The sequence below is a fragment of the Anomalospiza imberbis genome, chromosome 8 (genome assembly GCF_031753505.1).
Source record: "Anomalospiza imberbis isolate Cuckoo-Finch-1a 21T00152 chromosome 8, ASM3175350v1, whole genome shotgun sequence".
Taxonomy (NCBI): Eukaryota; Metazoa; Chordata; class Aves; order Passeriformes; family Viduidae; genus Anomalospiza; species Anomalospiza imberbis.
The window spans coordinates 19,861,645-19,875,281 of record NC_089688.1 but is presented as its reverse complement, the minus strand read 5'-3'; the positions used below and the strand labels follow the sequence as shown (position 1 = coordinate 19,875,281).

At 36.2% G+C, this 13,637-nt stretch overlaps 1 protein-coding gene across 9 annotated transcripts in view; it reads left to right on the top strand.

Annotated features, from left to right (window-relative positions):
- EXOC6 (exocyst complex component 6) overlaps positions 1-13,637 on the top strand; it is an 88,724-nt gene that overhangs the window by 11,142 nt on the left and 63,945 nt on the right. For all 9 annotated transcript variants that reach the window (XM_068197673.1, XM_068197672.1, XM_068197676.1 and 6 more), the window contains exons 2-5: positions 9,603-9,774; positions 11,070-11,117; positions 11,232-11,322; positions 12,221-12,266. In XM_068197673.1, the coding sequence (XP_068053774.1) occupies positions 9,603-9,774; positions 11,070-11,117; positions 11,232-11,322; positions 12,221-12,266 (357 nt within the window). The remainder of the gene's footprint in view (positions 1-9,602; positions 9,775-11,069; positions 11,118-11,231; positions 11,323-12,220; positions 12,267-13,637) is intronic.

The following is a 13,637-nucleotide window of genomic DNA, read 5'->3' as shown; positions in this document are numbered from 1 at the left end:
ACATAGCATGAGAAAAGTGTTCGGTTCTAATACTATGAGTGGGATTTTCACTGTGTCTCAGGGAAAGTAATTTGCTTGCAAAATTGCAGTGAGTGCAACTTGCAATTCTCCTGTGAATCAGAGTAATACAAAATTAATAAAGCATATACTGTCATATATGTACCTGGGGGATACTTTTGAGACATTTCAGCTTCAATAGGAAATGTTTAACCTATCAAGTTTTGGGATTTTCACAGTTTGCACACTTCCATAGGCATAGAGTGGCTTTGAAGGATTTTTACCCCGTTTTGTTCATAGAAGCAATGTTTTCTTACAAGTTTTGTTTTCAGTTAATTTCAATATAAAAGTAAAACAGCAGACAATGTTTTATACTCTGTATTTGTTCTGGTATGTTTCATAAACATAGGAGGCTGCAAAGAAATGAACAGATTTTTTTAGTTTGTTCATCAAGCAGGTAGAGAACTGGAGTTAGTCAGTTGCATCAACACTCTTAATGGCTTCCTAACTGAGAGAAACACTGGGTTTCAGTTCAGCTTCTGAATTGAAAACAGACTCTTTTTAGAAGTCATGTTTTACTTTCTTCAATGATCCTGGGAGATATGCAAAGAATATACAGCACAGGCTGTTGTTTTACATGAATTAAATACATGATATTTATATGTATAGGCTATGTGAGCTCATAGAATTAACAAAAATGAATAGTATAAAATCATTGTAAAATACATGCTTTGGTTATATGTTTGCAGAGGAGTGTGATGCAGGAAAGGATTGTCCGGTTTGATCTGTATTGAATAGAATACATTCTTAATCCAATTGGTTTTGAAACTTTTTAATTACTAGGTATTTTATTTTATCTGGAACTTCTTAAATTTCTGAAATAATGTCTTTACATCTGTGTAGTGTTGATATTCAAAGCCTATTGAAATAAGTAACTTACACATTTCTGACATTAAATATTCTGTTCTATTTCGTATGTCTTGTCAAGAGACATATGAGATTGTTGAAACATAAAATTTATTTTCTTCCAAAAATTGTTGGTGTGTGTTTATCTAGAAGATTATGTCTCGAGTGCTGTAGATGAAGTTGACAGATTAGCTAGAGGTTGTAATAGAGGCCTAATTATTTCTTGTACATGTGTAATAGAAATCTCATGAAATTTTTTAAAAGAACTTAGAAGCTCACAATTTGGTTTACAGATTAATCTATTGCTCCTAAAATATAACAATATATGTAACAAACAGTCTCTGGAAATGTTAAAGGAAGATAAAAATACTGCTATATAGACTTCAGTTTCCTACATTACATTCTATGAAATAATGTAGGTTCCAACTACATCCACTTGTATCCATTTAGGTATATGAAACAGATGGCCAAACTTGGCACTTCATTCCCTGGCAATAGCCAGTACCAAAGCGAGCGAAGCTGCCGTTTCCTCTGCTGCCTTTTTATCAACTATTGCAACACAAAATTAGGAAAAAAAGTGGTAGTGCAGCACTTGTTTTTCAGTTTCTTACTTCATACATCGGTAAGTCGCACAAAGGCTCAGCAGGAAGAGGCATCTCCTTGGTCAGCAGTGTAAAAACAGGAAGGAGGAAGTCTATTGCAAATCTGGGTGTACTGATTATCAGTTGGTGTTTGGCTGCAGAGGATGTCCATTAACAGCCATCAGCGTGATCCATTGCTTATCCAGCATGAACAATGGATGCTCTAGTGCTGCTACTACAGAATAAGGACCCTGCTTATAGGAAGTAATGTTAACTAACAAACTGTACTCAGCCCTTTCCTGCTCATAGAAACAGGATACTATTAGTGAGAACAATTGACAGAAATTGCACATCCAGGAAAACCAGGCAAGCAAAGCATAACAGCTAAACTAAGATTAATAAAATCTTTTCTCTGAATAGGCCATAGCTGAGTTCTGTGTTGTTCTGGCATGTAATGTGAGCTTTTAAATAGAGTGGTGAGATGTAATTTTGAGTAAGAATGGCAGAACTGGAACATAGGTGGCATCTGGCATTGAAAGGCTGCTTAGGTTTTAAGAAACATGCTTATTACCATAACTGCATTTGAATTACAGGAAACACCTGGACATTATTTTATAAAGCTTTTTAGGGTGTATGCAGCCACCTATATGAAATTACTCCATGGAAAAATCCCTACAAAGTTTGCAGTTTGTGTAAACAGAAAATATCTTTGTATATTGTAGGACAAAGGAAGTTTCTGCAGTGTTTCCTGTGAAATTGCAGCTCAAGTGGAGTGTGCGATACAGTATCATGGTTAGGGATGCCATGGTTATAGTCACAGTGTGACAGGGCTGTTTTAAGGGCAGAATCCTAATTTGCAATGCCAGTGTTTTCTGCTGCACTGATCCCATTAAACTCATCATGCAAATTTGAATTCTAAATATTACTTTGTTTTTAAATTTTATTTAGTATAGCTTGGTGTTGTTGTTTCATTTTGGGATTTTATTTCAGTGAAAGGAGAACTAGGGAGAACATTTAGAGGGTTACTTCTTCCAATGTGTTTATGGGAACTAGTTGGGAGCATCTCAAGAATCAGGACAAAATTGGCATTGGTAGCAAGATATGAATTCTAAAAACATGATTATCCATAAGCACAGTTTCTTCATTTGAGAGTTGATATATTTGTGTGTGTTTTGTTTAAAGTATTACTTTGAAAATTTGAATAAAAAGTGCATGATTGGGAGGGATTTTTTTTTCTGCCCTCATGTAATTGATCAAAGTAATCAGTACTTTTTTTTCCCCACATGGTGCTTAATTTGAAGCTCTACAAATGAATAATTTTCTCTTGCTTCTGTTGAAGGTCAGAAGTTGCATGGTCAAGACTTACATTCCATGCCAAATTCGTACAACTCTTGTACAGATACGTGTAATTCCTGTCATTGTCACAGCATTCATGGGGCTGTAACTGATTGGCACTTACTGAGTGGTTATCAGTATCCTGAAAGGAATGTGTACATACAGTTTTTAATTGCTTCATATGTCTTGTGTAATCAGGAAATGAAAGACTTTGTGGCATTATACGCAGGGGCAGGGAAATCTGCAATTCATCCTAGAAATGGGACAGAACAGGATGGGTTGGGGGGAGGTGTGGAAATGGTGAAAGGTGGCAAGTCATTAATAAGGAGTTTCTTTGTCCTGTAAAAAGATTACTGGTTTGGGGTTATTTTCTGACATGTTTTTTGGCTATTTTAAAAGACATGATCTGTTTTAAAAGTCTCTGCTGCTGCTAGAACCTCTTATAAATGATTACTTGAAGAATTGTTCTCTCAAAAAGTTTACAGTAATGCTCCATAACCTCACATTTGTCTTTCCTGAATATGGATTGCCATTAAAAGTTGAATCATTGCCCATTTACAAGAATACACAAAAATATCCCAAAGCCTTTAAGAAATACTAATTTTTTAAAAACTCCAATGGAATTTCTTAAATATTACTTTTTTCTTATTAGACTGTTCTAGTAATGATTGTTAAGTAAGAGAGTTATCACCAACCAGGAATTCATATTATCTTCTGAATTACTATTTTCTTATGAAAGTATGGAAATTTTATTTTTAATAAAATAAACTCTTCAAGTTAATTTTTTGGCCTGAAGCCTGAGTTCCTGAGCAGTTCTTCTCCCCTTTGAAAGGTTACAGCTATTGCTATAGATATGAAACAAAATTACTTTAGTTCCCATTCTGATTATTCTTGAAATCTATTTTTCCATGCTAAAACAAGAAGACTACAGTAGAAGTTGTACTTAGGTCTGGTTATTGTAATTTTTTGGTGTAGAGGCCATAGATGTGAAGCTAGACTGGAGATGAGGAGGGGAAAAAGCAAATGTGGGGTATTTGCTAAACTTCCAAAAAGTTCTTTTGGGCTCCTCTCCTTTTACAGTTAGTAGTCTATATGCACTTCCATTGTCTGCCCTTCCAGTAGTTCAGTCCATGTATTAAATTAATTTCTGGGATTGTATGATTTTTTTTTCCACGTCTAACTTTTTATTTCCCTCATGAAATTCTCGTCCTCTTTTACTCCCACCTACACTCAGGCATTTAGGGACATATATCCTGATTGCATGCACAGAAATATTTGTATTAAATGATAGCAGAAATACATTTTTGAAGTGAGCCTGTAACCATTTGTGAAGACATTTATGATGCTCACTTAGAGTGATAATGTATATGTATGGAATAGATAGATGATTTCAGGATAATTTATTTTGAATATTAATTTTTGAAGGGTTGTGTGGAATTCTTGGCATGTTAAGTTTTAGTTCTCTGGAGATTTTTTGATTACTTAACCGTGGGTATTTTCGTGCATAGTATGGTGCCCTCTGGTGCTTCTGTATATTTTTGCATGTAAACACAAAAAGTCTTCAATAAGACCTATTAAATACATGGTTTTCATAATGTGTTTCAGTTTTGAAAGTAAAAATTTTAGGAAAGCTTTTTACCCTATAAAGTAAACTTATTTTATTGTTTTCAGTTGGAAAATGGTTGCATATCTGCAAATCCTCCTTTATTATTTCTTGTGACCTGAATTCAAATCTGTTTATGCTTATCATTCTCCCTTCAGCCTACCTGGTAAGAAAGATCAAGATAAAAATATCCCCATTGCAATGAAATGTATCCAGTGAACTCAGACACTTTTCTCCTTTAGGTCACTCTCTGACTGCTCCTAGTTTATTTTTTGCCTTTTTCAAGTACTTTCTACACTATCTTCTTTTTGCCTAGACTGGCATTAATATGACTCATCCAATTGTTGGAACGAGTCAAAAAAAAAAAAAAAGCATCTCAGTTTATATACGGAGTTCTGGGAATATAGACAGATATCTGCTACACATTACTAGGAAACTTGTTCAGCTCTGCTTGTGCTCTTCTTGGGTTCCCTGCTTGCCCTGTCGATTAGGAAAGAAATCAGTACCTGTCCTACCACTGATTTGCCATACTGGTGGCTAAGTAGGCTCTCAAGTTAAAGTTCTCTCATTCCAGATTGAAAATTAAGGTGATAACGTTGTGTTGGTTTGGGTATTTTGGGTGCCAAAATCAAATATAAACTTCTGTCTCCAACATTAGTGGTTTTCTCCTTTTTTTGTCCAGTCTGAAGACTCATACCAAGAAAAAAACTTTTCTTGTCTAAGTTTCATGGTGTGAATCAACCACTAGTATTCTGTAGTTGTGCAGATCAGAGGTTGAAAGCAGTTTTAATAAAAACTATTAATGTCTTTCAGTTTGACACAGTTCAAATTTGTGCTGTATTTCAGACCATAAGCATTCACTTCAGGGGCCCTAAAGCTGAAGGGGATCCTTAGGGCTCTTCATTCAGAGGTGTATAAATGTAAACAAAAATTGAAAGAACTGTGTATTACGCATGTAAAAATTCCTTTGGTAACCTAAGCATGACACTTCCTACTGCTGCATGTGAAGCAATTTGCAGTGAGAGAGAGATTTTTAGGGTAGACATAATTGCATCTGCAATTGTAATTGTCATCTCCTGAAGAAATGGACCTAGAAGGGTTACTACTTCCTCACTTGCTTTCCAACAGAACTTTGTGTGAGTTGTAAATTCAGTTAATTTTGTCTTGTGATTTTAAACAATTGTCACTAGGATGCTTTTAGGATTTCGTGTCTCTCCAAGGTACTGCAGTGTTGGTGATTTGTCTGCTTGATAATTTAGCTCTCAAAAGTGGAGAATTGTTATCAGCATCTCTTGCAGTGTCATAATCTGTTGAAATGTACACTTTCAGATAACAATTAACAGGTAGCAATTACTTTACTTAGATAGCTATAGGTAATCTTTGAAATAAGTGTATGTATGGAAAATGAGCTTCAGTATCAGAAATAAACTATGATGTGTGATGTTCCCTAACAGGTAAATCAGGTGTGTATTGTCTCAATTGTGTTTGCAAATTTGAGAAAAAGCCTACTTTCTATCCATGGCCAAAGATGGCTTGGATCTCCAGTGTATACTTTTATTCTCTAAAAGGATGATGTTTTAGGCCAGATGTTGTTCTGAAGCCCCTGAAACTGCATGTGTGAAGTGTCCTCAGAGGACAGTGTCCTAAGGGAGTCAATTAACCTGTTTATTCACTTATTTCTCACCTAGATGAGAAAGTTGTGATACGAAGTGTGAATTTTTTAAAAATATGCTGACGATTTATTTCTGTAAAGGCAAGCAGTTCTGTCTCGAGTTTTTTCACTCGTGCTGACGGGAGTTGATTTGTTGTTCCCACAAGATGGAGCTCTTTACGTACGTAATTAATATGGAATTTCTACTACTGGTGCATTTTAGGGAAGACTGAAAATACTGGTTTAAATCACAGGTCACAATTTTATTAGCATTCTTACAGAAAAGGGTACAATGTACAACACAGAATAATAACTATTATTTTAAGAAGGTAGGGTAATCTTGTGATTAAGGTATTGGGAGGTACGCAGTATTGCTTTCTTTCCCCTTATTTTGAACATTTATTCCCTGTATTATTTTCAATTAAATATTGTGATAATACCTGTGAGATTAAAAACCAGTACTTTATTATAATTAAATTTAAGCATAAGCAGCCTTAATATTGAGGAAAACATGATCAATACAGATTTTTCTAACAGTGAAAACTTTATTGCCTATTGTATGTACTTCCAGAACTTCTGGCTGTGTTTTCTGCAATTTTTTGATAACATTTTAAAGAGAAATCTTCTGATTGCAAAGGATTTCCTTTTGTCATTATTGTAAGAACATGTCTGAAAGTCTTGGCACAGATGTGAAATGGATAAAAAGTTATCAAGGCAGCAATTGGATACCCCCAAATCATCAGGAAATAACTAAGTCCAAAAACACATTGCATTGCTACCATTAAAGAAAGTTTGGTGGTACAAACTCAAGTATGGAGTTCTTCTTGTACCATCTTTTTGTTGTCTCATTCTCATTTTAATTATATTTTCTTTACTGAGTGTTACTGCTGCTTTCATTTATGCTTACATGACACAATTTACAGTTTGGGCACATAGTGATAGAAGTCCCCTGTCTTTGTGATAATGATGCTCCTTTCTCGCTTCTCCTTGAGAACACTGGAAGGAGACCTAAATTTGGAGGCTTCTTTCACCCTTAAACAAAAGGCTAAAGAAGCAGTAATAAATTGAAATTCTTTTTCTGTGAAGTTTTTTAAATTTTGTTTTGTTTTGTTCTTTAGCATACAGTGCAGTATAGGTAGTAAGTCCAGCCCAATTTGAGGAGGCTCATGCTTGCCAGATATCTGTGAAGACACTTTGATGCATGTGGTCCTCCTGATATTTTTTTCTTCTCCAAGAACTCTGAAGACAGTTGGATGCCCCTCTGTGTTCGCCCTGTAGCTTCCAGCATCTCTGACCCTTTTCTTAATGGAGCAGCACTCATGTAACTGTAATTTGTATTTTGGAGTGCTACCGCATCAGCTGTTGAACCTTTTTCTCATCCGGTCCCCATTTCTGTACAGGTGACCATGCTATGGTCCACATGCTTGTCCCTGCGTATTCTCATGCAGAATATCAGGCTGCCTAATGAGGCCTCACTCAGTGCCCACTGTGTCTTGCACCTTTCTTTCCTCCCAGGCCAGGATGCTGCTTCTCCTTCCAACCAACACTGGATTCTGCATGTGGGTATTTCCCCCTGGTGATGCAGATCACTTCTGACCATCCACCACAGCTCTTTAAAGCTCAGTCATCCTGGGCAGCCTTGAGGGAGCCCTTTCAGGCAGTCTGACAGGAGCCTCAGGAGGAGACACTTATGGGCACACACTTGCTCCTTCCAGCCGTCATTTCAAGCTATGGTGGTAGAAATGGTGAGGGGTAAACTTTATGGATGAACAATCTTATTTTCCCCCTGGTGCACTTTGGAGGAAAGAACCTGCTTTCAGTACCATAGCCTTATTTTCCTATCATAAGCAAAAGGGAGTATTCTTGGAAAATTTTATTAAATAGATTTTCCCATGAAAAAGTATCTGTAAAAAGCAGAATATAAGGAATTGGTTTTCTTCCTTCGACATGTAGGACAGCATATTGCCTTTCTTCTGTCACTTAAGTTCAGTTGCTTCACTTAATATATTGTACAAGGTCAAAAGGAACTCTATAAAGAATCGTATTACAAGAGTCTTTTCAATCTCTTCTGCATCCTTTTCTTCATTGAAAGGTCATGTTCCTGTCAGACACTCAGCTCTAGGTTTGTTGTGCTGATGATGAGCTCAGATTTCAGCAAAGTCCAGATGTCTGGATAGAAAAGAGAATCTTGAAGAATATGGAAAACCACACTTCTCCAAGAAGACTAGGAGGGAAGTAGTTTCTTACTACTTAAGGATTTTAGAGGCTTTGACTCATGGTTGCCTGGATCTTGAACTTAAGACTGTACTTCTGCAAGAAACACTGAAACACTTAGAATTTCAGCCTTTTCTTTTCCTCATGTTAATATTTTCTAATTTTTTTTTCTTAACTTCTCCTTACAAATATCTGGAGAAAACTTTATAATTGTGAAAGGAAATTAGAGGCTAAAAAAGCAATTTAAAGATTTTTAATAATTTTTTTAACACTTGTAGTTTGCAGTACAAATGTGTTTGTATATGTATGATTAAGTCATCCTCATATTGCTGCTCTCATTCTATGTGAAAAGCTACTTCAAAACTACCAGTCTTTGCTGTTGTTGCTGTATCAAATTATTAAACAATTTTTGGAACTGTCTGTACCTTGCCTTTGTTGGGAGACTCCACACCTTTGATTTTGGTACAGTTCTATGTAGAACCTCTTCTCTTGCTTACTCTGCCAAAGTCTAAAATTTTAAAATGCCCTATGCCTCCTTCTCATGCTCGAGCATTTTTCCGTGCAGATTTCTGTTTCTGATGCTGCTTAACTACACCAGTAATTTCTCCCAAGTCCTGTCTCCTGCTGCAGTTTTCTAAGTGAACTACTTGATAATTAGTGAAGTAAGCCAGAAGACCTGATTCTAGCCCTTCCTGACAGGTGCCATGGAGGAAGCTGCCTTAGTTGTGTGCATGCCGTGGTTTTTGCCTTGGGAGCTGTTGGACATGGGTGGGTGGGAGGGAGCCTTGGGGATTGCTTGTGCCAGGGTCCAGCTTCTGCCACAGTGCTCCAGCGGTCATTCTGGCTGGAGTCATCCCACCCTGATTTAGTTGGATAACTCTGCTGTTAGGAATACCAGGAAAGCAAATTTGTATGTTTGCACTTCTTTATATTTAGCAAAGAGTGGAATTTGATGGAAAAGCGATCCATGCTATTTGAGGTGGTTGGAGAAACTGATTCTTTTGTACCCATATTTGAGCATTAGGGCATAAATAACAGACCAGTGAGGCTCAGGTCAACCATAATATAACTGGTTAAGCACCTGGATTAATGCCATAAGGGCTGGGTTTTGCACCATCATTTCTCAGTTTTGTGCCATCTTTTCTTTAATGCTGATTTTGATGGAGTGGATCCACCAAAGGATGCCACTAACATCAAGTTTGCTTGCTTTTATTTTCTTGTTAAGAGAGATAGGTTTCAATAAAGATGGTTGCATACATACCATTTTCAACTGGGGAAAAAAGTAAACTTTTATTTTCTTATTTGTATTTAATAGGTCTGTATATGATGACCAACCAAATGCACATCAGAAGTTTATGGAAAAACTTGATGCCTGCATACGTAACCATGACAGGGAGATAGAAAAGATGTGCAATTTTCACCATCAGGGCTTTGTGGATGCTATTACAGAACTTCTTAAAGTTAGGGCTGATGCAGAAAAACTAAAGGTAAGGAACAAGTTTTTCAGAGTTTCATGTATCATTGTCTTTGAATCTAAAAGAAAGAACTGGACTCTTCTACTGAAGATTAATTTAGTGTTTATCACATGCACTCTGATGTTTGCAGCAGTGTTTTACAAGTGAATTGAACAGGACTTGTGATTAGAGCCATGTTGCCTGTTACAGTAATCTGTATTTACAAAGCTGAATATTTTATTAGATCTCTTTTTGATTTTTTTAATGTATGTTTTCAGAAAATGCTACCATATTATTTTGCCTTTTTTTCAAGACTTTTTCAGAAGATGAAGGACAGCAAATGATAAACACAGTATTTCTTAAATAGGTCTTTTCCTAATCATGTTTTTATATGTCAAACCTTAGAAGAATTGAAATTCCTTATTAGAAAATTAAAAATACCACAATTATGCATGGAAAAAAACCTTAAACCTTGTTCTTTACTTTGTAATGAGCAGGAGAGTAGGTGGTGTTAATAGTTTTCATGAGATATGAGAACCAAGATTTCCTCACAGATCAGAATGCAAAACAGTGAATTATGAGATCCGTCCCTTTTAGCTCTCCTTACACTTTTGAGGGCAAAATATGCGCACCAGACAGAATGAGCATAGTTCATCAGAGGTTATGATTAGAAGACCATTATATAAAGGATATTCAGATAACAAGAGACCAAATACAGCATCAATGAGGTCATTGAGCATCTTTGTTCAGAAATTAATGAGATTTTTAATAAACTAGAATGTGCTTCCTTATTATGATGACCTAATGAGTCACTTACTATGTGGGAAAATCTGAGGTTGAGCTTTGCCTGCACCTGCAGCATTAAAATGTTGCTGTGGTTTGGAGATTTCCACGTTTGATGTTAATCAACCACCCAGTGTTTGCATTCAGCAAAGTATGAATGTTTAATTACCATAAAATGCAATCACCATTTCTTACAGACAATGAATGGCCCATAGAGCTCATTGAGGTTATCAAAAAGGGACCAGTGGTCAATTGGGTCAATGATTTGAATTGTTTGACAGACCTACAGAAACAAGGAAAGTTCAAAAATCCCAAGTAAATTTGAGAAGTTTGCCACAGAATCTGTTAGAAAGAACTGTCATAAGTAATTGAATTTAACAAAAGCCCTTTGCGATCAAAAGTTCAAGTTCAAGCTGTAGAGTTAATTTGAATTTGCATTTCTTTGTTCTAAGTTTCTCAGGAAGCATGATCTGATTACAAGGGTGAGCAGTCACATCAGGGCAATATATGCATATTTGTCTAACAAAGGTGAAATTATTTTTAAGGTCCAAGTTACTGATACCAACCGAAGGCTTCAGGATGCTGGGAAAGAGGTGAGAAAATGATGCTTCCTATATGGACATTATGAATATTTGTAGCAAAATAAATTTATTTACATAATTTAAGTGTGATTTTCTTTCCTTTTTTAAAAAAAAAAAACCTTTAAGGTGATAGCCCAAACAGAGGAAATCATCCGATGTAGAGTTCAACAGCGGAATATTACAACAGTTGTGGAAAAACTGCAGTTGTGTCTTCCAGGTGAGTGACCTATAGTGAAATATGATGGCAAATTAAATAAAATAAGTCACAATAGCCAAAAGGAAAAGTCTTCTAACTTCTGGTCCTGTAACATCCAGTTTAATGAAAAAATTAATAGGTTTTTAAAAGTTGTCAACATGAAGGTTCCATATCTTTTGCAATATTTGACAAAGAGCAATTGCAACAGTGTCAGAAAACAGTGAGACATTTAAATGATGCAAACCATGTAGCCACCTACAGCTTTGAATGAATTAATATTTTTTTATATGGTAAACAATTAATTTGTTGCTTGAGAGGGTGGGTTTTAGTGTTTGAATACTGGGGAAAATACTAATGATGCTCTTCCAACATTGTACTTTTCGCTCTGTGTCACTACAGATGTTTTCAAATAAACAAAAGGGCTCTAAATGTTGTTTCAGGAAGGTAATATTGTAGGATTGCACACAGTTCCATAAGGGTTTTATCCTGTTTGTCATATTGGTGTAAAGTAGATTTGAAAATTTTTCTTTGTGAAGTCTTGTTGACGTGTTCTGAGTACAGTAGGTGGTACTGTTGCCTTTTTATGGAGACAAGCCATGGACTGGTAATGCAGATCAGGTTGTGGCACGTAGTAAGTGAATGAATATGCTTGGTATGTGTAGTGTTGACTGGTTTTGTTAAACTTAATTCTTTTTAATTTAAAAGCTGTTAAGAGTTCAGTTACTTTTTTCTCTTTTAGCTGAATTCTAGAATATTTTTTGCTAGGTTTATCACATTTATGTGACAGTAGGAATTAAATAAGGTAAATATAGCACATCCTTTTCTATTTCTAATTTTGCCCTTTACAGTACATATTTTCCTCTTTTATTAACTAAAGCCACAATAAGACTCACAAGTTAATCTGCTTGTTTTTATGCAGTGCTGGAAATGTACAGCAAACTAAAAGAACAGATGAGTGTAAAAAGGTGAGTAAACTTATTTCTATGAGAAAAAATGTAACATTTGTAAGTGAATCAACAGAATAGCAAACACGTAGACAAGTAAGTGATCTTAGTCTGTAGCTTGATATATGTGTAGTCTTTGTTTCCTAATACTGGTCTGTATCTCGAGAATATTTGAAAATTTTGTATTAAAGAACTTCTAGGACCTTAGTGATTCCCATGAAAAATAATGCTTACTTAAATGGGTATGACATGTAGTGAAATTATGATTATAAAATGTGAAATAAAGTTTACTGGTTTTTATTACTTAAAACAGTTTAAGAAACAAGAAAAATAAGAACCTTAGGGACTGAAGGTCTTTTAGAGTACATTTATATCTGATTAATATATCATGATATATTTAAATTAAACACATAATACCAGAAGAAAGGACATTTTACTCCTTATACCTTTCTTTAGACCTATCTGGTTTCTCAATGCTTTTTGTGTAAATGGGACTATGGGAATGAAGTGCAGATAATGTGTTGCTTGGGGTTTTTCCCTCTGTGACAAATTGACTTGTTAAAAAGAATTAATATTATAATTAAAAATTAATTTCTAGGATAATAGTTTATAACAGGTACATTACCAGCTGCTCCTTCCTATTGTGTCCCCACTTTTCATTTTCTCTGGGAGCCGCTCACAGCTGTTGTAGTCCCAGCATCCCCAATTCTCCCTCCCTCCATGGCAGCTTGGCTGCCCCTGCCCCCTGCTTTAGCTGCATCCTGTCTCACTGGGGCTGCTGCCTGCATCTTGCACGCCACCCCAGCAATACCACTGCTGCTGTTTTCTTCTTCATGATTTCCATATCATCGCTGCCACAGCGCTTTTCACAGCGCCTCAGTCACACCGATGCTCTGTGCCTGCCCTTTCTGGGCTCCTGGTTGCTGGTGGTGCCTCTTTGTGCACTTGGCACCTCTGCAGGGAGCTCCTGCTGAAAAGTCTGTCTGGACAGGACTGTTTCCATTTGGAACTATCTGTGCACAGTCAGTTGTCTGCAGGGCTGCTATGTAAAACAGATTTACTTTTGGACTGTTTGTCTGGATTTTGGTTTCTGAGTAGCCAACACCTACTATCATACTGTTGGACATCTGAAAACCCTCAACAGCAGCCACTGCGTGAGCAATCAGCTCTAAAGCCTGTGTGCAGACATGTTCAAAATGCTTCAGATTAACTGTACACATCAGATCTATGGACGTTGCAGCAGATCCGATGCATCTTTGCCAGTGATATATGCCTTATATGATACCTGTGCAGGTTTGCTCTCTGGGACGTCTTCTGCAGAAATACAAAAGCTTTAAGAATGACCTTACAGCTATGGCACTATGGTATCTCTTATTACAATTAAAACTTGCT